Source organism: Frieseomelitta varia, unplaced genomic scaffold (assembly GCF_011392965.1).
Source record: "Frieseomelitta varia isolate USP_RPSP 00005682 unplaced genomic scaffold, Fvar_1.2 scaffold_545, whole genome shotgun sequence".
NCBI classification, from domain to species: Eukaryota; Metazoa; Arthropoda; class Insecta; order Hymenoptera; family Apidae; genus Frieseomelitta; species Frieseomelitta varia.
The window spans coordinates 150,505-176,610 of NW_025110307.1; the positions used below are offsets into that span (position 1 = coordinate 150,505).

Genomic DNA, 26,106 nt, shown 5'->3' on the forward strand with positions numbered 1-26,106 from the left:
TAGCGTAAAGATAAAAATGATAGAGGCAAGTGAATGAAAAGAAGATTGAGAAAGTGTTTCATTGAGAACATACATCTGAAATTGAATGCGATCTATTGTTAATGTCGAGCGTCTGTTGTTTAACGAGAGATTAGTGATTGTTAAACTTTAAACTCGATCCGAATCTACCGAATGGGCAATTGACTCTTGGATCATAAAGTTCAAATCAGGCTGAACTCCACGTCTCAGTCGCTAATTTACTCAGAAGTTTATGCGTATACGCTCTACCTGATTCGATTTTATTTACGTGCAATAAGGGTACTTTGCAATCGTGTACTTTGAAAACAATTTAACTGTTCAACATGCAATTTCTCTGTCGATGATAGAAATTGCACGTTTCATCGTTAAAGTTACATTATTTTATTGGCTAAATCGCAATATTTGTTCCCTGCGTTTTATTTCCGCGTGTCTCACATTGTCCTGGATTATTATTACTACAGGCTATTATTATGTTAAATAACTGTTGGAGAATATGATAATTATTAATTTCCGTGCATAATAGAACAATTATTTCGAATTATTAATTAAGGTAAAATTGACAGGCTTTGAAAAGTCGATTTGATTATTGAATATTAATAGCAACTAAATTGATAGAATATTATGTAATAGTGTATAATATAATATAAACTTGTGAAAATTATTTGATGGTTAATTGCGTTTTGTAGTTATCTTTAGTAAAAATCTACAACATAAAGACAACATAAAAATGAGATTCAAATTTGTTATGACCATGTTAGTTTCGCATTTTGCTCAGTAATAGAAAAAAAAAAAAAAGAAAGAAATTGTTTCAAATTTATCTCTCTTGGAGGGAGGAACAATTTGATAAAGTATAGTCCACAAAATATCTTGTTCACGTTGGAAGTTCATCGACCGTGGTATCAATGAATTCCTAGGAGGTTATCGCTCGAGTGAAACAAAATGGAAACTTGCCACCCTCGGTTTTTTTCGACGTGACTACACTTCCGAATGTGTCTTTAATCCAGCTTCGTACGCGTTCTGCTAAAACAACGTGAAAATGAATTTGATTTCTACTGTTATCGACACGACAATTTTGAAGCACTAGTAAATTTATGTTCCTTTGAAATTTGTTTCGATGATTGATCTCCACTTGAAGGAGAATTTGCTTTTCACTGCGATCTCAAAAATAATTAAAAACCATGAAATTGTCTCTTGGTACAAATTCCAACATTTACACCATTCTGCAAATAATGTCAATCAAATTTCCTCTAAACGGATTTCATACATTTCAACGATTGCAAAACAACTTTCTAATGATTGCAATTGTAATTTTTAGTCTGGTCGTTTTAGTCTGTTTCTCTGATTTAAAGTTTCGTTCAAAATTCAAAAAAAATTTCCCAGAACTCGTGATTTTCATCGAAACGTGCACACTTGTCTCATTGCAACCTCCGATCATTCCCATACGTTCCATCATAGAAAACTACCAACAACGTTTAACGCCATCCGTCGGGGATCTGTTTCTCCTTTTCTCGAAGTAGTACGTTTAATTGCTTTCCTCCACTCTGCCTTTTAATTAATGCCCCCGCCTCTTACGCGGCTGGACTCCGACCTCCGCTCGAAGGAACTATCTAAATGCATAATGCATTTCACGAGGCTTGCGTCCCTTTCCATTTTTTCTTCGCCGCTCCGCTCCTTATACTGTTCATCAGACACGCATCGATTTTCTCTTTCTCCATCCGTCGCAGCACGTTTCTCCTTCCTCCTTTCTCTCGTTCACTTTTCTCGTTTATATGCATGTGCTTCTTTCTACGCTTTCCCACTTGTCCGCATTGTTTTCGCCGCGCCTCGTCCCCGGAATATTCTCTCTCAAATTTTTCCTTCTCTTTTCCCACAAGCTATTTATAAAACGTCGGAGGAATTCTTTCTTCTTTGAAATCTGGTTGGAGTGTTGTAAACTTGGGCTTGAAGGTGGATGATAATTGCCAAGTAACATTTTACGCGGCGTTGAATGTAATTTTCTTCGGTTTGGTACTTCTCCTACTTTTCGAAAGTAAGAGCAAAGTGTTTGAGTGGTTTATTTATTGTAATTCAATGTCTACAATTGTATAGTTTGTCCCTAGAATATTCTGTCCAAATTGTTTCATGCATAGAGTCGGAGAAATTCTTTCTACTTCTTTAAGATTCAGTTGGAGTGTTGTAAAGACTGACGATAATTGCAAAATGACATTTTATGTGACACTGAAGACAAAGTTTTGGTACCCTTTCTTTGAAAATAAAATGAAGGAAGGACAAAATGCTCGAATACTTGGAGAGTGGTTTAGATTCTATTCTAATCCAATGTTTGCAATTGCACTACGCTCTAGAATATACTTCCCTCCTAGTTAAACAATAATACATAATTATACAATTGTTATACTATAATATAATATACTATAATAGTTGTATATTTTTATATTACACTATAGTTTAGATTTATTCTAATCCAATGTCTGCAATTGCACTACGCCCTGGAATATTCTTCCCTCCTAGTTAAACAATAATACATAATTATACAATTGTTATACTATGACACAACACACTATAATAGTTATATATTAATATATTTTTATAATATACTGTATTAAACTATAGTTTAGATTTATTCTAATTCAATGTCTGTAATTGCACTACGCCCTAGAATATTCTTCTCTCCTAATAATTTAGATTTATTCTAATCCAGTGTCTGCAATTGCACTACGCCCTAGAATATTCTTCTCTCCTAGTTAAACAATTAACATAATTACACAATTGTTATACCATAATATAATATACTATAATAGTTATATATTAATATATTTTTATAATATACCATATTATACTATAATTTAGATTTATTCTAATTCAATGTCTGTAATTACACTACGCCCTAGAATATTCTTCTCTTCTAGCTAAACAATTAACATAATTATACAATTGTTATACTATAATATAATATATTATAATAGTTATATATTAATTTATTATTGTAACGTACTATACTATTATAATATTAATATACTATAATAGTATCAATTAATATACATTATACTATACTATTATATTATTAATATACTATTATAATAATATAATAATATAACATACTATTAATAATATAATAATATAATATACTATTATATTATTATATTATTAAATATTAATATTATAATAAATAATAATATTAATATACTATAATAGTATCAAATGTACATTATTAATGTACATTACATCAACTAGACGTACTACCAAATTGCATATTAAATGTACATTACATCAACTAGACGTACTAATTATTAATGTACATTACATCAACTAGACTACAAATTGCACCAATTAAACATCGATTATTCCTGCGGCAAGCTCGATCTCTCAAAAATGTCGGATAATCCAGAATTCGTAATAAATTTTTCTAGCATCCTGCCGGCATTGGTATGTCACACGTGACAACTCTATTTTCCACGAAGTTTCTCCCATAATTCCGTCGCGTTTGTAGAATCCCGACTGGCAGGCCAGCCAGTCAAAATCGATACACTCCCGGTTCGACGCGTCAGAGACGAAGAAAGACACGGCTGTTCGAGCCCGGGAACCTGTTAATTACGAATTCGAGGAAGGTAATTCGAAGAGTCGAGGGAAAGACGACATTTTAAATCGCAGCTGGCGTTCGAAGGGACCTCGGAATGCGGATTATCGATTACTCGTTGACCTGTTCTTTATTTCTATCGTATTATTCTCGTCTACGTTATTGCATTCGCCGGGAAGTAACGTCGAATTTTTATTACACTCTAGACTCTACACCGCTGACACAGAATACACGCAAAGATATCGAGCCACGTGAGAGGTGGCATAAGTTTCCAAATTCTGCGTAGTCGTGAAAGTCAAGTGTTGTTCGGTAGAGTAAACACAAAAATGGCATAAGTTTCCATTAATCAAGTGAAAGTCAAGTATTGATCAGTAGTAATAGAAACAGGGCACTTGGAAACGACGTATTATATACGCCCACCTCTGATAAAATATTTCCGGTTAAATGATTTAAAAGCAAGCTGAAATCTTTGTGAAATATTGCCGTGCTTGTCTGAAATATACGAAAAATTAAGATCAGCGTGTCGAATCGAAGAAACAAGGAATTTATCTGTGACTAATGTGAAAAACCAGTAGATATTAAATCCTTATAATAATTTCTAACACGCGAAAGACGTGTTAGAAGAGTTACTAAATTTTGTCTACGCCGTTCACGTCAGTTTCAACAGCTATCTAGCTAATTTCTATTCAGCTTTTGAGGGTCACATAGATCTATAATTCAAAAGTCATTACACGTAAAAATCCGCCAGTGTGATTGTATCAAATATACACAAAATCTAGCAATTTTATTGCGTTGCTAATAACCTAAGTTATTGTTGAAGCTAAGATTCTCTTATTACTATGCATACATCTCTCGGTTAAATTTTACATTTTAAATTTCTCCTTGAAACGTTACAATTATTTTTCTCAATACTTATCCTTTGCAAATTCTTTCTTGTTCTTTTAAAATGAGGCTGAGATTGAAATCTATGAAACTGAGGACTTTACACTTGAAATACAATTTTAAATTTAAACGGAGATACAACTGGGTCGAAAATGACCCGACAGGTTCAGCATGACTCTTTCCTCTCGCAGTATTTGCCGAAAACTCCAAAGTGTGTTGCTTCGTTCAATTCTATCATTTATTGTTCCCTTCGATTTTGCTTTTTATTTCGTTTTCATATCATTACATCTGTTTCCAGTCCTTTCTTTTACGTCTGTTCTCTGTTAGCTGCTGTCGGCTAATTGAAAGACTTGCATTGCGATCTTTCATCGTTACTTCGTTCCTTTTCCTGAATATAACACGATTGTTTGTTATTGTTAAATTTGTTGTTCGTTCTGTTTCGCGTTCTGTTCCTTTGCCTCGGTGTTTTTGCTCGTGGCTTGCAAAGAACGTGCTGTATAACGAAATTGTATTTGAAGGAACGAGTCTTCCGTAGCTCGGATGTTGTGAAAACAGATAACAAAACTGTTGTTGTTAGCAAACGTTTATTTCATAAACTACACTCGCTGCATTCTAATTAATTTTACAATATTTTGCAATTATGCACAGTACATTACATTGCACTGTTTATTAGCAACTGAAGCTTTTTATATTTATATTATGTACAAATTCACGAAACTTTGATATTTAAATTAAATTTAATTTTGATCTGTACGTGTGACATCGAAATGGATATAACATTTCAATAGATATTATTGAAATATACATAGATTTCATTTATTAACATCTACTTATCAAAATATATGCAGTTTCCACTTATTTTTATTTAATTTAAATCTAATTTATATTTAATAAAAATTCAATTTCACTTAATACAGTAGCTTCTACGTATTTTGTTTAAACTCGTTTGGTATTAATTATCAGTACAATTTTTTAACCTTCCGTATACATTTATTTTTTTAATCAACAAAGTATTGCGGAAAAGACATCTAAAACGATACGTAACGCGATAAATATTAATTGTATTCGACAAATATATAAATAATGAACTATCGTGCAAAGATTTCCAGCAAATATGTTAGAAATCCTAGTTACGTACATGATCTTCCCAAGGAGATGTGAGACACGCGAAGATTATTTTATTTCATTCAAGTAAGTTAAAAGCTGTTTGGCAAATTGGCAAAATTACGCGTTATCGCCACTTGAGGAAGTTAGATGAAACTGTCTGCGCCGTTCTCGCCGATCGAATTAATTTAAAACTGTAGAAAATATGGTTTCATGGTCTGTTACGACAGATGATAGATGCAAGAAGTTGCCAGACAGTCTGAAAATTCCGTTCGGGGAATTATCATTGTGCGACTGGACCGATCGAGTCTTAATAAAAAATTCTTTTCACACGTTTATCTTGCATTAAAAGATTCTTCTACTTATTCGTTTATCAATTTGAAACAGTTCGAAACAGTCGACGAGATGAGATCGAATCAGCAAATGCGAAAAAATTCGAGCGATTTCGTACCTGAAACTCTTGATTCGAAGTTTGAAACTCTTGAAAGTCTTCGACAAGTCTCGATTTCTTTGAAAAGTCTCGAAAGTCTTCATCTATCTCAGTATCTTTTCTGATTACTTTGAGAGTTCAGAAAGCTCACTTTTCATTTATAAATATATATCTATTTACGTTATTCGTTCTCATATTATAAACACTGTTTCAACTTTAATACTAATTATCACGTTCATCTGTATTTTATTCTTGCTTTTTCTTTATATGTATTTTCTTCCTTGTATCTCATTGGACCCAAGTTTCTTGAACAGTAAATAAATAAATACTTTTGAGAGTACTTTTGCCTCTCTATTAGTTCGATTAGATATATATATTATTTTTTTATTCTACAAAAATATATATATAGTTAGAACATTTACATTTATTTAGTAAATAAATAAATACTTTTGAGAGTACTTTTGCCTCTCTATTAGTTCGATTAGATATATATATATATATTATTTTTTTATTCTACAAAAAAATAATATACATATAGTTAGAACATTTACTTTTGAGATAATTAAAATTATTAAAATTAATTAATTAACCCTGATACAAAAGGTACAGAATAAATTTTACTTATTATTTATTTTTGGAGATTGAGTCAAATGCTAAACTAAGAAAATTGTCAATTTCAAGAGCACTACGTATATTATACGTTTCAAAATATTCAAATACTAGAAGATTGTTATTAGAATATTATATTCGTATATATCGTATTGAGTATTTCGTATTTACAGAGTAAAATTATCCTGAAAATCTGTGAAACCCCGCCATATTCCGTTTCTCGTCACTGGCACTACACAATTATACTATTTTGCTCGCTCAACAACTCTTCCATAGCCCCCGAACCATTTTATTTCTTCATCGTTCAAACTAAACATCCATCTGATGGCGATGCCTCCGTCTGAACAGCCTGTGAATATTCTGATCGATAAGAAGTTCTCGAACGTTGCGCAGAAATAACGTTTCGCCGCCAAACAGTTCTCCGATTCTTTCTGTTCTCTTAGAGGGAGCTACGCGGGAGCGAAGACGTTATAAATATTCATCAGCGAATTAAACGTCCGTGCCACTTAGCCGAAAGACACTTGACTGATTGCAAGACATTCAATTAAGGGAGGGATTCAATCGTTGTTCGATTCAAACGCCTCAAGGTGCGGTGGTTTCAAAGAAACTCGCAATCAATTTTTCAGCGAGTAATTTGTCACGTTTTTCGATGAAAGGCAAGATTCGATCGTTCGTTAACGTTAATCCACGTTCTCGCATCGTCAAGTTCTCGCGTCTAAGCCCGAGTGAAGTCGGTTTAAGTCGAGAACATCGACGAGCGATACGAAGGAGATCAGCGTTTATCAGTTAATTAATTTCATTCGTCGGTAATCGAATTTCAAACTTGGTGAAAATAGGTGTTTCTTTTTTGTACACTGTGTACAGTGAGCGTAGAAAGTATTCGTCGACGTTTAAAAAGAAAAAAATTGTTCTAACGTTCGTAAAAAGAGAAAAAAAAGAAAAAATTGTAGAATAATTCGATCGAGTTTACTTTTAAGCGCGAAGCTAAAAGTAAGTTGGTTTTTTTTCAGAGATGTTTTTACATCACGTAACGGAGTAAATTTATTCGTGCAAGTCGTGAAAGTTTAATCGTCGCTGAGAATACTGAACAAATCTTTTCATTACCAAGTTTGTCACAGTCTCTGAAGATTGAAGTCTCCCCTCTATAGCAATTCCTTAAAATTTGATTCTAATGAGTCGTATGATTGTTTTCTTTAAAAAGTTTAAACGAGAGTTTAAAATATTGACAATTCTTCGCTGAGTGCATGAATACCTTCAACACTCACTGTACATATCTTAAATTTTATTTCAGGCATTGTAAATTTTAAATTTCGCTTTCTCTTTCTTAAATGTAAGAACTGTTAACGTTGCTGTTACAGAACATTAATGGGAGCTAACTTGAAGGAATTTCTTAGAATTTTCGAGATATTCTTGATCTAAATTACAATTAAAACATATTTTTATCAAGAAGTAAAAGGTGTATGCTTCGTAAAAATATGTATACTTTGAAAGTCAATGCTACGAAAGATACTAATTTTTACACCTAACGTTAATATTTGTAAAAGAACACGTTATAACGCGGAAAAAAGGACAGAGAATAAGAAATGTAATCTTGTCATTGGAAAGGAGAAAAGTACTTTTTAATTTCTTCAGCAATTTGTCACTCCTCGTCTAACGTCAACATTATTGTTTAAAAGTAAAAAAAAAAAAAAAGAATACAATCTCGTCGCGAAAAAGTGCTTAGTCTGCTTGATAAAAAAATAAAAAAAATAAAAAAAACGGAAACTGGGTCGATTTAACTTTTCATCGGTCGAAGAAGTTTCTCCGTGACCGAAAATAAATCACAAACTGTTCGACACAGCGTTTATAAAATACCTACGAACAACCATAACTTCCTTGTTTTTTTAATGCGATTGGAAAACACGAGGAAAAAAAATATAATTTATTTTTTTCCTCCCGATATCGCGAGAATTTCCGCCGGGATGAATTCGCAAATTCGAATCGGAGAGCTTTAGGCGATCATGCACTTGAGTATTGGCGAACACGTTAATCGGATATGAACATTTCGCCGATCGAAAATGCATCGGCGGATAGATGTTTTCGTTCAGATGGACGAAACGCGTTAAACACGCGGTGGAAAAAAAAAAAAAAACAGTATCTGATGAAAAAATGATTCGATTTTTCGAAGATTCTCTCTTCTGGAATTTATTCGGATTTTCATGAATTTTTGTTGTTTCTAAATGGACCGCGGATTCATCTGCGTTTGCAGGCAGAAATGCGTGAAACGTTCAACGTATCTGTAATAAGTAATTTTTCACCCCACGTATTATTATAATTTCTTATTTGTGATATTTCAATAATTACTTTCTATCCTTTTTTATATCATAATTATTGATATTATAAAATATATAAATTGATATTATAAAACATCAATTTATATATTATAAAATTTATATAATAGATATTATAAAATATTTATATATTATAAAATTTATATATTAATAAATATTTATAATATAAATAATATATAAATATAAATATTTATAAAATACTTATATATTATAAAATTGATATTATATATATATTTATAAATAATATATAAATATAAATATTTATAAAATATTTATATATTATAAAATTTATAAAATTGATATTATATAAAATAAATATTATAAATATTAATAATATATAATAAATATTATAAATATTAATAATATATAATAAATATTATAAATATTAATAATATATAATAAATATTATAAATATTAAAAATACTATAAAATACAATTACAAACATATATTATAAAAACTCCAAGCTAAATTTAATTCACGACGTGAATCAATGCTTGCAACGCTCGAAACTCAATTAATTCAAACTTAATTTTTTCGATTCGAAAACGAAGCTTTGAAAAAAAAAAAAAAAAAGGAAACAATTTTGTGCCTTCGTTTCGACTTAACTTTTCACGTGGAATCACCCTCTTTCCACTTGTACCGCCTAATCGGAAACGCCCTGCACATTCCAGGTAGCACACGCTACGTTCGCAAGCCGTCCTTGTTCACGGTCCCCCGTTGACAAGTCACGTTCGAACTTTGAAAAAGCTGCTGGCGAAGAAAGTGGAATGCACTGTACAGAGGAAATACCGCTGGTTGGAGATGGCACGAACGGTCGGATGGTAGGAAGCGAGAGAAAAGCAAAAGAGAGAGAGAGAGACAGAGTGAGAGAGAGGGGAATTTCCGTGCAAAGGATGCGAGGAAGGCGTCGCCGATGCGATGGCTAACTCGGAGCGCGAACGGACGAAATAAGCGATCATGGGAATGGGCTGTGCGCGATGGTTATAGCCGCGGGTAGTTCGCACACTTTCCTGAATTATCGTCAGCGAGACTTCGCGTGACGTTTCTCATTTTAATTTCTTCCTGGTCTTGACTTTTAGACCCGGCCGCACCGCGGTTACGCTCGGTGTGTTATTAGGCGAATTCACGCCCCCGTTCGTCTCCTTCCCTTAGCTTTTCAAATTGTCTCCATCTCGCTCGTTTCACTCGAAGACACGTCCTTTTCTAATTATTTGTACAAATTTCTCACACGCGTTCCTCAGACAATTTGAACCTTTCCTCGGTTCTCGTTTTATTTGAGAGGTGTGCGTATTTAAATGAGAGGGAAAGCGTGTCTTTATTTGTATTCTTCACGCGTGAAAATTGATCATAGGTTTCGTACGTGGTTGGTGACTCTATTTAGTCGTGTCGTGTTAAATGAATTCTGAACTCTGTCATTTTTAATTTTTTTCATCTCTCTTCTGTTTCATTTGAAAGCTAGATATATCTAGGAAATTGAGGTGAATATTTATTTGTTTCTGTCATTTTCATACGTGTCGATTGCAATAAAGTGTAACACGAGTTTTCAACACGTGACCTAATGCATGACATGCAGGTTTGCCTGTAACTTATATAACAATTTTAATGAATGATAACGATGTCTCTTAGCGGCAACAAATTAATTCATTCGGATATACGAATAGCAAATATATGTATATAACGTATATAGATCGCAGTTGGTTTCTGCAGATAGTTTGTACTGTATTCCCAATGGGCAGTCTGCTGTTTCAGCGTAGCCTGAAACTCCAATTCTCTGAAGTAATGAACTCTTGGATATCTTATCCCTTGACTCAATTCCATTTGCTTATTTTATTATCATTTTTTATTATATTTTTATCCTCACTATGAAGGAAATAATTGAAAGATTTCTGAATTTTGCTCTGATACAGAATATTCCTAATTACCTAATTATTTTACGTGTTAGGCATTTACAACAATTATTATTTGATCGCAGTGAAATATAATGACGAGAAATTACAATATGAATCGTATAGAAATTTTCAGTAATTGGCAGAAATTAGTATAGATATAGATATTTTTGAAAAAATATTCTTTTAAGAACTCTTTATAAATCTTATAATAGAATCGTATAAGTAGCATTATAAAATTATAAAATTAGTAAATTATCGAACAGATTTCAAATGAAATTGATTTCATAAAATACGAATGAATTTTATATAATGTTCTATCATGTAATAATGATTACACGTCGAGTACTTCCGGATCGGTAAAACCTAGGCTCTTTCATTTGTAGTTCAGTGATTGTCCGTGTTCCTCGAGAATAGCGCGCTATGCAATCATGCGTTTGTTTCAAGTCGGTAAGTCAGTTCGTTTGCTAATATGCTGATTATAGCTTTTTTTAATCGTAGACGCTATTTCCTTGTTTCCAAAGAGATCTTTTTCTATTTTCTCACAATTATTTCATTTTATTAGATACAAAGTAATTTCCTTACAAATTCAGTTCGAGTTTCAAATTTGATTTTATAAAAAATTGAATGCAATAAAATTTCTCCGTTTCCTAAAATTCTAAATTCTATTATTTTATTTTATTTGAAGTAATTTCTTCTCTTTTCTATTGAGAATCGTCAAATATTAAAGAAAACGCATTCAGAAGAAGAATTAAAAAAATTTAAATTTAATGTTAGGAAAAATTATACACTGAAATTACATTAGAAATCGTGTAACTCGAGTGAACATTGATTTCTTATTAAAAAAGTATTTAAACACATGCTTTTCAAAAGAGAGACACACACAGAAAATTGCATTACGAGAAGTGATGCATGAAACATTTTTAAATGTTTCCACGATCTCATTTATTCTTGATATTTAATCGATTTTACATTTTTAACCAACGATTTTTACATTCTATTTCCTAAAGTTTGTAGAAACTTGATTTCTTGTTATCAGATATAATTTTCTATCATTTCTTTTGTACAATTAAAATAATTACAAATCGAAGGATTACTCTGCCAGTAATTTTTTTTAATTTATATTTGTAAGCTGAAATTGCCGTTAAAATTTGTTGTTATTTGTTTTACGTAATTAAAATAAAATGGAAAACAGGATAATACTTCTAATCAGTATTTAGAAACCGCTAAATCTATATTTACGTAGTATAATAATGTATGAGTGTATAATAATGTATTCAGAACATGGCATCGAAAATAAATATCAAGAAGAAAATGAAACCTGAAATTAGAGAAGCTGTAGAGTAAACTAGTCAAACCTGCTCGTAACTTGTAAAAATAATATCACATGGGCCGAAGTAATTATTAGATCGTGGATTTGTATGCAATCTCCATGAATTTAACGTTCACTCTGACAATAATGGTATTTTGAATATTTTAAAATCACTTCTATTTCTTAGAAATACAACTGCACTATAAAAAGTAAATACATAGAGTGGTATTGCTCAATCGATGAATTTTTTTTATTTTTTTATCGAGCAAAAACGAATATATGTTTATTATGAAAATTTCACGAATTTTCCAACACTCAAAATTTGATAAAACGGCGAAATGAAATCATACGTCAAGATTTAGGAAAGACTTCGGACATCATTGTAAAGGGGAGGCTTCAATCTTCGAATCCATTCTAGAGAAAAGTTTCTCAACGTTCTGTACGCGCTGTTATTTATTTGTCTTCATTTCTCCATCCATTACGCGATATGAAAAATGTCTGAATGGCGCGTTTTACAAGTGAATGCTTCGAGTTTTAAAACGAGCTCAGATTTATCGTTATCTATATTATTATTGTTGATCTTGTTTTTCAAAATTTCGACAGTTCGCAAATACAACAGGTGTATTAAAAATTCATCGCCTCAAGAGATCAAGTTAAAAAAACGGACGAAGGCAGAATTTTTCTTCTTCCCCAGCAGGGATGAAAAGTTGTTCGCCGACGGTGACAGTGACAATTACAATTTACGAGTAATTTGCGCGGAAATTGTGAACGGAGCCTCAGTCAGAGAAGATACCGTGTTGTTACGTTGGTTGAAAAGACTCGCGTCGATGTGACGGCGATACATTCGCACACGCGCAAAGCGCCGCGTCGCGCAGCTTTTCAACAATTTCCTCGGTTTCCGTTTCTCCTTCCACGTCGCTGTCACCGTGCTTCATCGTCGCAATTTTTCAATTCGAGCTCAGTCGACGCTTCTCGCACCTGTTTCAACGGCGTGGTCGACGACTTTCGATAACTCGGATCTCCTGATCCGCGAGAGCTCTCTCGTTATAATTGACCTTTCAACCCCTCCCCTCCCCTGGAAATTTATTCCTTTGATTAATGATTTTATCGCACGAACCTGACGAGATAAGCAGTTTACCTTGGTTTATTTATTCACTCGCGACAAGTAGTTTTTAGCTGACGACAAGGATTAATCGTAGTTGGTATAATTTAATGGAAATTGGAGAACCTACATGGTGATATTTTATGTATTTGTGGGAAATTTGACAGTCGCATTTTGCTTATGAGTTCATTAATTTGATGATGATAAAATAATATTAACACAATTGTTAATATCAGTAATATATATATATATATATATATATATATATATATATATATATATATATATATATCTGTAAAACGATTCGACAGCTATAAAATCGAAATATTTCTACTTCAGTGATTTATATCGTAGGCTATCTTGCAGCTTACCTCTACCTTTTTTAATTAACGTTCGCTGAAACTTAGCTTGGCGGAAGAAAAAAGTAGTAGGCGAAGCTGGGAATTGCTTGTTACGATCCTCGTTGTTGTTCTTATTGACATATCGACAGGCCCCGGTACGTGAAGGAAGTTCCAACCATGCTGAAGTTTCGAGCGTCGGGACAACGAAAGTGCAGCTACACGGTGAGAATCTTAAGCGGCAAACTAAAGTTTAATGAGTAAATTTCGAGACGAACGCGGTTCATCTTTCATGTTGTTCATCGTCCGCGTTGCCTCTTCACCATTTTTTCTCACAGGCATATCTTCGAGAATATGAACTATTTGACACAGCGTGGACATTTACACTGAACTCGCTCGAAATTAGTTAGTTCTCCTGTAAGAACTTTCTATAAATATATCGTTTCAACTTCATTAGTGGACTACGGATTTTTATTATATTATATTAAGAGAAACGCGAGAGTGTAAAAATAAGTACAATGTATCGGATAGATATCGCAAAGATATAAATATAATATGCTTTACATAGAATTTAATAATTTATGATATAATGTAATTTATACAAAGTATCCACTGTACCGTGTATAGTAAAATGTATAAATGAACATAATGTAATGTTATAAAATAATATCAGTAAAGTGACAATGATTGATTAACTTATTAAATAAGGTTGACAACTTATATATAGCTTATCAATGGAAAATATTTGATGTATACGCTTGTTGTCTAGGTGAGATGATGTATTACTTGTTTTCCATGTCCATTATGGAGGTGCTTGTCAGTTACTTCTGATCCATAATTATTATTTGTTAACAATAATTCTCACAAAGACAAAACTGTCTAACAGCCAGTCTTTATTCAAATAATTTCTCAATTTTCTTCTTTTAGAATTTTCTACTATTTTATTAATATTATTTACAAGAACTGTATAAATAGTTTGTCAACTAAAAGTTTTATAAAAATTAACTAATAAATCGTTTTTCGGATGTTAATGCATTTTTGAGAAATTTAAGATTCCAAGAATTTATAAAATAATAATTCACATAAAAACGTGCAAAACTATGTAAAATGTCGCAAGGTAGAGCATTAAATGAAACTAATTTCTACAGATAAAAGTATAAAATTGCATAAACATCCGCTAGATATACAAATTTTTGAATTTCTAACGATTTCGCCGAACGTAACAAATAAAATCTGACGTTATAATTACTTATATAATTCTTTGCAGTTACGTTCCTCTGATGCAAGACACGTACTGTAGCTTTCTCTTAACACTGGCCTGTAACGATAATTTTTCCTTTTTAAAGAAAAAGAAAAGAAGAAAAAGCGCGGCACATTCCGCTTATATAAATTAAGAAGTGAATTGAAGTGCACGAAACGCACGGCTCACAAATTTCATTCTAATTGAGGTACAAATTTGAATTTTCGTTGCAGGTTAATCCAGGCAGCAAAGCAGCTCAACAGGGGGTGAGAGAGGGTGATTTAATTAGTAGCATAAATGGAAGAACTACCCGGGATTTAACGAACAGCGAAGCACATGCACTCTTACGAAACGCCGGCGAATACTTGAAGCTCGGTTTGAATCAGTAAGTCGTTTTACATATTTCTCTCCACCGCCCCCTCCCCCACTGTTTATTAACGAATGAAATTTGTCCGCTCGCCTCGCAGATATCCTAATTTCACTAACTAAGTTTACGTATGCACTAATTGTAAAGCACGAAGCAACGATACGCAACGAGATGATACACTTCCGCGAAATAACATTTAGATACTGGGTTTACTTGTTATAGTAATTATTTAATTAAAAACTCATTCTTTCACGTTGACAATGAGTTTTACTCGTACTTAGTGAATTGATCATTTAACGAATCAGTCTTCATTACTGCGGCTCTCGACATTTTGTATCTCAAATTTGAAACAAGTTTGAAAACAAGTAATAAAGATAATTGCATAACACAAAGTTGCAATAAATGTTCAATAACATTTTTGTAATTCTTAGAATTTAAAAAACTTATTAACAGTGGAATTAAAGAGAAAAATGATCCGAGGTAGAATTGAAATGTAAGAATTGTCATTCTGTGTAATTATAACTTATCGTTTGACAAAATGTTTGAATTCTTTTCCGATCGCTTCAATTTCCATTCATTAATTTCACTAATCGAACTGAAAGTTATTAGAGACGAGTCTCGTCTGCTTATACTTTAAATGGAGCAATCAAAATAAACTGATATGCATAATAAATATGTTTATTCAACTTTAAAATAATGTGAATCCTATTTTCGTTTACAGGGAAAATATTGGCTCTCCGAAAAGACGAATTTATAGAAGTAGTCTGCAGGAAAATACAACCGAAATTCTCAGCAGTAAGTCTGTCTTTCAATTATTAATACACTGATCATTACAATATAATTAGTACATTAAATCATCCCAAAATGACATCCCAAAGCTTCAAATAAAGTTTAAGAATTAAATTATCTGTCTATGTTGGAAATATTTGCATTAAAAGTAAAAAGCTTCTCAACTGTATTCTCTTCAACTCTTCAATTATTTTTACTTTCTAGATAAGAATGAAACATGTATAAACAATTTTTGATTTATTGTGTTACAGAGGCGACGACAACGAAAACTACGACTACGTCGAATACTCGCATCGTAACGACAGATTCAAAGAAGAACGAAACAAGTGAGTGATCTTTCATATTGTTAATTTATTTTTTAATAAATTACATAAATACGGAGACAAGTACGGAGTAAGTGCATAAAAATTCGCAGTCTATTTATTACTGTTGATGCAGTTAATAGGAACGTGAATTCTCGTTATTTGCATAGATTTGAAGCAATCTATACATGTTCAGATGATAGAATAAATTTGTTAATTAATTGAGCACGTGACGCGCGATGCTTTATCCCACGATATATCACGATAAATCCACCAGTGTGTACATACACGAGTGATATACGTACAAAGAAATAATCAATTACTCCGCTGTTTGCTTGTGAAACAAATAATCGATGCAAAAATTGAAATAACAGACTGAGTACGTTGCGTTTTAATCTTTAAATGAATTTACCCCGTGAAGCACGTTCAGTTGAAACAAATGTACAAAATCCCCTGATAAATAATATTTTTTGATCCTCTTTAGTCTATTTTAGTCGAGAAGACGAGCAAATATAATCGAACCTTGGCAAATACGACAATCTCTAAATTTCTGAATTTGAATTATGAGAACAATGCACGATTCTACACAGTTCTTTTCACTGAAAGGTTTCAAAACTTTTGTAAAAAATTTAATTTATTTAATGACTACGGCTAGAATATTCAGTTGAAATCTAACTGAGATAATTTCAGTAATTTGAAATTCTTCTAGCAAGACGTTCATGGTATATTTTTGAACAGTTTTTCATTATTAAATCTATCGTAGTTTAGAAGATCGAAATTTCCTCTTCATAATTATCCCTTAAAACTCGTTTACTTAAACATTTATCTGAACAATTTAATTTTGTTGCAATCTTTATATAATTACTAATTTTACTAATTATAGTAAATTTATTACTGAAAATTTTATTACTAATTTTACTAATTATTCTTATTACTAATTTTTATTATGATTTTATTACTAATATTTTACTGTGGCTCTAGTGAGACAGTGACAAATAACTCGTTATCCAGAGGCTGTATTAATTTGTAAATTCTAATAAAATTCACTCACTGTTGTAAGTACCTGGGATAGGATGGATAACTCCTAAAAGTAAAAGATATTAAAAATTTCCATTGACTCTAATTCTAATTGACCAGAAACTGTAATTACATGAACGTCATTACTAAAATTTTATTACTAATTTTACTAATTATTCTTGTTACTAATTTTTATTATGATTTGATTGCTAATATTTTACTGTGGCTTTAGTGAGACAGTGACAAATAACTCGTTATCCAGAGGCTGTATTAATTTGTAAATTCTGATAAAATTCACTCACTGTTGTAAGTACCTGGGATAGGATGGATAACTCCTAAAAGTAAAAGATATTAAAAATTTCCATTGACTCTAATTCTAATTGGCCAGAAACTGTAATTACATGAACGTCTCGCAACTTATATCTCACACTTGATCAATTTGTCATCGATTTGTACATTTTTCTACAATCATTCACGTGCTGTTGCGGCAAATACGAGCCGATCAGAATCATGATACATAGGGCACACGTATCCTCGGCCCGATTCACAATCGCGAGCCTCTTTCCTGCGAATCGGTGTGTCGTCACGCGACGTTGATCACACGTGCAACGCGTATGCCCACGGTTCACTTATGCCCAACGTCCGTACACGCTCTCAAACACCATAGAGCCTAACCCACACCTGCCACAATCGGTCACACGAACGCACCCAGCTAGGCAAGGTGCACCAGCACCATCGCATTCATACGTTTCTGTTTGCGTTTCCACGACGATGCCGCACCCTCCTTCACTTGGAAGACGCCCCAGAAGGTGAGACCCTCTTCCTCCTTTTCGAACCACCCGTTTCCAATCCACCTACTATGCGCCAGTGTTCGAACACGCTTTGTCCGGCGTGCCGTCTCGTGTCGGTTTCGTTTTCGATTCTGGGACTGTTCAAAGCGGGAAAGTCGCAGGTTCGAATGGACTGGTGTCGCCCAAGTTCTGAAGAATACTGGACTCGTTGTTGTTGTTACATAGCCGGATCGGCACGGGCGCCACGTGCGTTCGCTTCGTTCGCCGTTTTGGAAACCTGTGACTGTGGCTGTCGATCGATCGTCTCGGCTCGCACTCGACGAGTCCCGAATGAAAATGAACGGAAATCTCGAAAGAGGACTTCGAAACTTAGAGAAGGGTGATTCGTTGCTCGATTGCGTGCGAGTTGGTCGGATTTATCTGGAACTGGGTTTTGTTCGTGGAAGAATTATCGAGAGATCGTGAGATCGTGAGATCGTGAGATTCGACGAATTTCTTGATGAAAGTCGTTGTTGGGTTTTCGAACAAACTTTTTAGAATAAACGATTAACTTATAAAGTTCCGTAATATTATCTTTATCATACATTCGAAACATTTCAATCGCATTTTCATACTTTAGATTGAAATGATGCATAATAAAAGATATGAAAGTATAAGTCTGAATGTTCCACAACGAAATTTTCGATTGATCGATTCGTAATAAATGTTCTCTCGCGATTTGTTCGTGGAGATTCTGAACTGATAGATTAAGGAAGTGAAATTCTTCGCAAGAGTGTTGTACACATTATCGCTTAGAAGTACTAACTACACTTGATCAAAAGATTATCAGCTTCGTAATTATAAAGATATTTGCTGAAAATTTACTTTGTAAATTCACTGCGTAAAATCATAATGAGCTAAGAAAATAAATTTTCATTTAAAGAAATTTCACGAAATTATATAGAGGACATGGTATAATCGATAATAAAATTGATATATGACATAATGCAGCACATATAATAAAATAAATTAAAAGAATTTGATAATATTTTTAATAATACGAATTAAAAGAATTTCAAATGAAACGTTTCGGTTTTGATTCTGAACCGGTTAAATTACATTCTGCAAGAGGAAAAAAAAAAAGCAAATTAAACGTTATTTCTGAGTGATGGTGTATCCCCAAAAAAGAAACGAAAGAAAGAAAGAGAAAAAAAAATAGAAAACAGAGTCGAATTGGTGGTTACGTCGGTTCCAGTTTTCGTTATTAGAAATCCCCCCGATTTTGTGCAAACAGGAAACTGTGAAGGAACGAAACGAAACGAATTTCAATGCATTCGCGGCGAGGATTTGCGAGCGTTGCAGCACGGCTGATCGATCGGAAATTGTGTCAATACGGCAGCGGGTACGCAAAAACGGGAAGCTGGAACAATGTTTCACAAGCTGCATCGGATAGTTTCGATAATTAAACGTTGGAAAGTTCAAACGAGGAATCGAGCCGAGCCGGAAATCTCGTATCGCGATCTATTCGCCTGACTTTCGTGCTTTGCCGCTAAACGCATTACGCAGCTGAATTACGTAATTCAGGCCGGAACTATTGGATTCATCGATGATTGAAAACGGATATGTTCTTTCGAACACAATACCAAAGCGATTCGAACCTTAACGGACGGTCTGTTGTGAAACCGGTGTCGATGGTTCTTCCGTGTAAAAATACGAGGAGCGATATTCTCTGTTTTTCAGCTGTTGCTGTTGAACTTTTCATCACGAGCTGCGGGACTTAAATGTCAGCACAATAAAATTACGAATTGACACTAGATATCGAGATATTATTATATATAATCGAGGATGAAACACCTCACGAAGGTATTTCGACGAATATATGGAAAGTTTTTACGAGTTACATTATGCGTGTCGCACGAGACAGATAACGAATTAACGAGAGATTCATTTCGTGCTTAGTTATATGTAGTTTAATCGGTGATGTAAGGAATGATCCTTAGAACAAACATGAAGACTTTTTTTTGTGAATTATATTCGTAAGTTAGAAATCAACGAGAGGTTCGTACGCATACTAATTGATAATGCAAGAGAAGAAACTGAAAATAGAAAGGGAATGAACAAGCCGTGTCATGAGCACAGATATATACACAGAGCATACAGAGACATACTTGTGATTATAATTGAAATAATTAACTTTATATATAATAAATAACTAACTAATATATAATAAATATATAATAACTAACCAACTAATATATAATAAATATAATACTAACTAATATATAATAAATATATAATAAATAACTAACTAATATATAATAAATATAATACTAATTAATATGGCCAACTAATATATAATAAATATAATACTAACTAATATAACTAATATATAATAAATATATAATAAATAACTAACTAATATATAATAAATAACTAACTGATAGTAAAAATGGTTTATAAAAGTACTTTAGTGGATACAGAAATATTTTATAAGTATATCTGCCACATGTGTCATACGAAAAATGTTAAAACAATATACAACAGAATTATAATTATCTAATTGTAATTTAAGTTTGTTAACTAATAATAGAAATTGTTCACAAAGATGTTCGAACAAATACAAAAATCTTTTATGAATGTATTGCATGTGCTGTGCGAAACGTTAAAATAAAGCACAAATAAACACGTATTTCTAATTATAATTGAAGTCTGATCAATAATAGAATGGATCACAGAACGTATTATGTGCATTGATAAGAAAATCATGAATTAACAAAAGATGCTTGAAAGACACTAACTGATGACAGAAATCATACATAAAAATCCTCTATGAATAAATATATATATATATATATAAATATATATACAAAGTAAATATATAAATATATAAATATATAAATAGGACACTTTTAAGTCCCATTAGCTGTTCACAATTACGCAACTACCTAAACTCTAAAACAAATCCGTATATTGATAAAAGCTCCTTTAATTAACGCAAATATGCCAAAAATATTCGTTAATTGTATCCATCGCATCGGTAACAACGTCACTCGATCACGCGGACACGAAAGCAAATAAGAAAATTCCGCAAACACGACAGCCGACCGTGGTCCACGCGCGAAACGAATTCCAAGGTAAATTCCGGTGTTCTCGCGGTTCGATTGCAATGTAAACTGGAAATCGTTTTCCAACCGCATCAGCCGTCGTCGAGCCATACCCGAGGTATCTCGTCGAGTCTGAACGAATCACCCTCGAGTGACAACCAACCTGGTTGAAATCGGCGTCTCACTCCACCCTCCCGTTCGCAAGATGAGGTTTCTCGATTGTTCGCGATGCTTGACCGGCCGCTCGCGAGTCTCGGATCCTCTGGTCACCGACAAACCACCCTCGAAGTTCGCGTGCCGCTCGAGATCGAAGTCCGTCAGTCCGGGGTCGCGATTTATGGCGATGGTTCGCTCGTTGCGCGCCTCGTGGAAACGAAACGGAAGGATGAGAAACGGACCGAGGACGAGGCTGGAGATCGGAGGGCATCGGAGAACGAGGAGAGATCGATTGGACGACGTTGTCGTCGGTTGCGGATCGGTGCAAGGATATGGCAAGGACGCGGGTGGAAAAATGGTGGCGAGGTCGGGGATTCTCGCGGCCGGGTTAACTAACGGCAGCCGGCTGGAAGACGGAAACGGAAGCGGCGAGCTAAGCCGGGGGGAGTTGGAGCGTGAATACAGCGAACAGTTGGAAGCGCTGAAGTTTCTCGTCGAGCCGCCACCCTGCTTCAGGAACGTCGACGAGGCCAGGCAGAACTTGGAAAACAAGCTAAACACGTTGGACCTGAGGAGGATGAATACCGTCGCCATACCGATCGCCGGCGAATCCGTCTCCACGCCGAAGAATCCGGCTTTACGAATGAAAAACTGCGATGGGGACGGCGTCGAGCGGATATTTCGGGCAAGGAAATCCAATTTCCAAGGGCTCTGCGCCGGCACGGTGGACATCGAGCGCACTGTGATCGATCTGTTCGTTCGGGCGCCGATTTTGAAGAACAGGAAGCTCGACGGTGTTCGCCGTGGCAGCGGTTTTAACGCAAACGAGGGCAAAACTGTTCGTTTCAAGGACGAGCACGACGATGCCGGAGGAGAGATGTTCGACGAGAAAGAGAGTGGCGAGAACACGAGGAATATCGGTTTCAGAGAAACGTCGGAGGAGATGAAAAATTGCGAGCCACTGGAAGGGACTGACGTGATTGACGGAATTGGCAGAAGCGAAGTTTCGATGAACGGAGGGACGGAGGGACTTGTCCGTTTTGATGGAAACTTCGATCCACCGTTTGACGTCGCTGTAACGAACGGTATGGTTTCGATTGATTATCCGTGACAGGGGATTAATTTTCTTCGTCGTAGTGTTGCGTTACTTGTTATTTTACTCACTTTACGCGTGCCGCGGAGTGTAACTATTTCTTTTTTTCTGCGCAATTCCGTGGAAAGATATATACCTCCTCGCTCAAAAATCTTGTTAATATTATACGTAGTATATACTATACTATTTGTGTATTTATATCTCAAATTTATATTTCAAAATTGAAGAAATTATGCAATACTTTGTACAACGAAGGATCTGTAAATCAAAATTGTATTATCTGTAAATAGATATTTGTAAGAATTATTGAAAAATTTTGTTATTCGTGATAATAATATGTCGAGAATAATAGAAATACAAAATCTGCTGACATTTTTGAGCGAGAGTGTACGTATTTATTTATAGTTACGATATCTATTTTTTTTTTTTTTTAGAAATTTCGTGGTCATTGGAGAATTCTACATTGACTTTTCTTTTTTTCCAAATCCAAAACTTTCTGGCACAAAATCGTTCAAGTGTCAGCGATACAAATTCAAATCTCCTCGCAAGATTTTATCTTCTCACTATCCAATTACCGAGGCACGGTTTTCATTGCAACACCTGCATAAATTATCCTGCGTAATGAATTTTCAGATACCAAAGTTTAGATTAAATCTGAATTAAATCAGTCATTTGTTTCTACACAATTTTCACTATATTATAGTATAGAACCTGAAATATAGAGTGCAAACTAATCTACAGTTACTAGTTAGGAATTAAATTCGGAAATTAAATGACGAATTAACATATTAGCTGAATATTTCCTTTTTATTTCGAAGTAGTGAACTTTGCAAGATTTCATTTGTTACTGTACTTTGCAAATTCTCTCTCACAAACGTGTTAAACATTACGGTTCATCACGACGCAGTTCACTAACCTAATAACCCCCAAACTGTGCTAAACTACTTCTTGAAGAGGCCCTAGCCTCAGTTCAACAGCCATTAAGCCACAGATTGCTGATAGCGAGATTCGGTAATGATTTTAATCGATTCCTTGCGATTCTTATCAATCTAAAATGAGAACACCTGCATCAAGCAGCCACGTAATGAAATATCGCCAATTAAGGAGATGATCATTTTTAATAATAATGGTCGATAAAATTGTAAAGTAAGATCGATAATCTTAGAAAATTAAACAAATATAATATGAGTAATTAATAAATATTAACAATAGAAAAATATGACAAATGATATTGATATTAATTTATTTGCTAATGTATTGAACCGTTAGTATATTTATTACGTTCACTGAAAATAATCATCTCTTAAATTGTGGTGTTTGATTTAAAGGTAGATAAATATTATTAGTATTTAAATATTTGTTTGTTTAATATTGTATTAAAGTGTGGCTTGTATTTAATCAATTAATATAGTGAAACATTTGTTCGCGTTGAAAATGGAATCGAAAAGATGTACGTTACTTCATAAGCGGGATAGCGTTCATGAGATATTGATCTCCATTAGCTAAATGAAATTATTCCAGCGTGGATTATACCCAAAGGAATAATCCACAGGAATTAGCATTCACAGTTGCAAAACACGATTGGAACAACGGGATTGCATCATTGTCATATTTATTATATTCTTCATCTGTTCAAAGTTAATAATGATAATAAATCAAAGCATTAATAGCATGCATGCATGTGCAAAGATCTCTACAGGCTGTTTTTTTGAGGTACATTCAGTGTGCAAATTCATTTCGTTTTGTTAGTAAAGATATTTTCAACGCGACTGTCGCGTGAGGAATGTTTAAATATTGAAATAATGGGACAATTTTTTCATTATTTTATTATTTTATTATACAATCTTTTCAAGAGATAAGAATTTCAGTATTATTTTATTAGATAGAAATTTTAGTATTATTTTAGTATTATTTTATTGAATAGAATTTTAGTATTATTTTATTAAATAGGAATTTTATTTTTTTCTATTACTTTATTATATAAATATTGGAAGAATTCTAAATATTTATATTAAAAATATTTATATATTGTAATTATAATGTAATTTGCATTACTTCTAATCTCTGTAGTTATATTTACGTACATATTTGTACAAAGTAAAGTATTTATTACTATAATTTAATAATAATGAAATTGAAACAGGATATTTATTAGGAAGATGCGAACAATTGTTTATTTGTTTGCTGAAGACAAATATATATGAAATGATAATAATAGTATTATTATGTGTCGTGGTCACAGTTACATCACAGATCGAATTGGTATTACAAACATCGCTAAAATACCGATATTTTTGGGTAATTGTTTTATTATGGAAATTAAATGCTTCGGATACTGTGAAGTTACTTTATATTTTTTTCTACCGGTAAATATTATAAGAAAGTCAAATTAGATAAAATCGTGTTTCAGTCGAAGCGGAATCATGGCTTATCTAGCGAGAAGTGCGTAAGATATTAACAAAAACAAAATGTTATGAATGTTATGAATGATAGTAAACATTGACATCCAACAAGTTTCTTCCAGGAACTGTCTGTGTCGTGCATTTCTAGAATGCCTGCTACAAATAAAAACATATACACAAACTACGAAGTCCGTAGTATTGAACAACATGTAACGTTGTTGGGAAATTTAGTATTCAGCGTCGTTTGGTGACGGACAGTGCTCTTAGGCGATCAGTTGAATCACAAGTTTTGTTCTAGTTATCGTACAGTTATAATTTTGTTCCTGTGTTATTCTACAGTTAGAATTTTATTGAAGGTATGTACAGTGTTAATTTTTGTTCGAATTCTGAAGTTCTTCGATTAAAGTCGAAGCAAGAAGCCGTGTCCATCTTCTGGAAAAAGAATGGGAGTACTATGCCTAAGCTTTACAAATTAGTTAGTATTGTTTTAGCTGTTTCTTGTACCCAAGTTAGAACGCCTTTTTTCATCATTCAAGTATATTTTATCATATAAAATACTGTAATATACAATAATATATAAATATAATAATATACAGTATTATAACATATATAATAATTATATATATAATTATATATAATAATATATATAATTGTAATACATAATAATCGCTATAGTTTACGGGATAATTGTACAAAATGACATAAATATTCAAATATTCTTTTTTCACTCATTTCCATACATACAAACGAAAACTATATATTTAATATTATTTCTTGTAATACCACAATAGAATACTGGTGTAAATTTCAGTATTTGTGTGTCAATATTGACGTATATATGCAAATAGCTTAAAAATATCGATACGTATAATGTTGGCATTAACAGGATTAATCAGAAAGCGATTATGTTACATTATTACTAACTCAAATACCGATAAAATATCGAAATCTCAAAATATATCAGTATTCGATCTCTGATTATAATTATAGTATAGCCACTAAAAATTATTTATTTTATTTAGTTATTTATTTAATTAAAGAGATACATGAAAAATATTTTATTTTTTTTTTTAAGAACTTCATGTGTTATATGACATTAAGCACGTTGAGCAATCAGGAAATGAACGTTTAATAGACGGAGGAGGAATAAATCGTATAAAATACGATTTGACATACTATAGATGGGTGAATTCGTCTCAATTTTTCCGATAACTTTCGTGATAAAGTAGAATGTGGCGTTCAATTAGAAAAGTGAAGGCACTTCAATATTCTTAAGACGA

General features: G+C 33.1%; 1 protein-coding gene across 13 annotated transcripts in view; it reads left to right on the forward strand.

Annotated features, from left to right (window-relative positions):
- Nucleotides 1-26,106, forward strand: part of LOC122533697 — a 189,994-nt gene that overhangs the window by 64,000 nt on the left and 99,888 nt on the right. For 11 of the 13 annotated variants that reach the window (XM_043663662.1, XM_043663667.1, XM_043663669.1 and 8 more), the window contains exons 2-4: nt 15,060-15,211; nt 15,915-15,988; nt 16,234-16,308. In XM_043663662.1, coding sequence (XP_043519597.1) covers nt 15,060-15,211; nt 15,915-15,988; nt 16,234-16,308 — 301 coding nt within the window. Of the gene's footprint in view, nt 1-13,738; nt 13,812-15,059; nt 15,212-15,914; nt 15,989-16,233; nt 16,309-25,076; nt 25,183-26,106 lie in introns of those variants that run through there. The other 2 variants (XM_043663666.1, XM_043663674.1) reach the window with 2 other exon arrangements.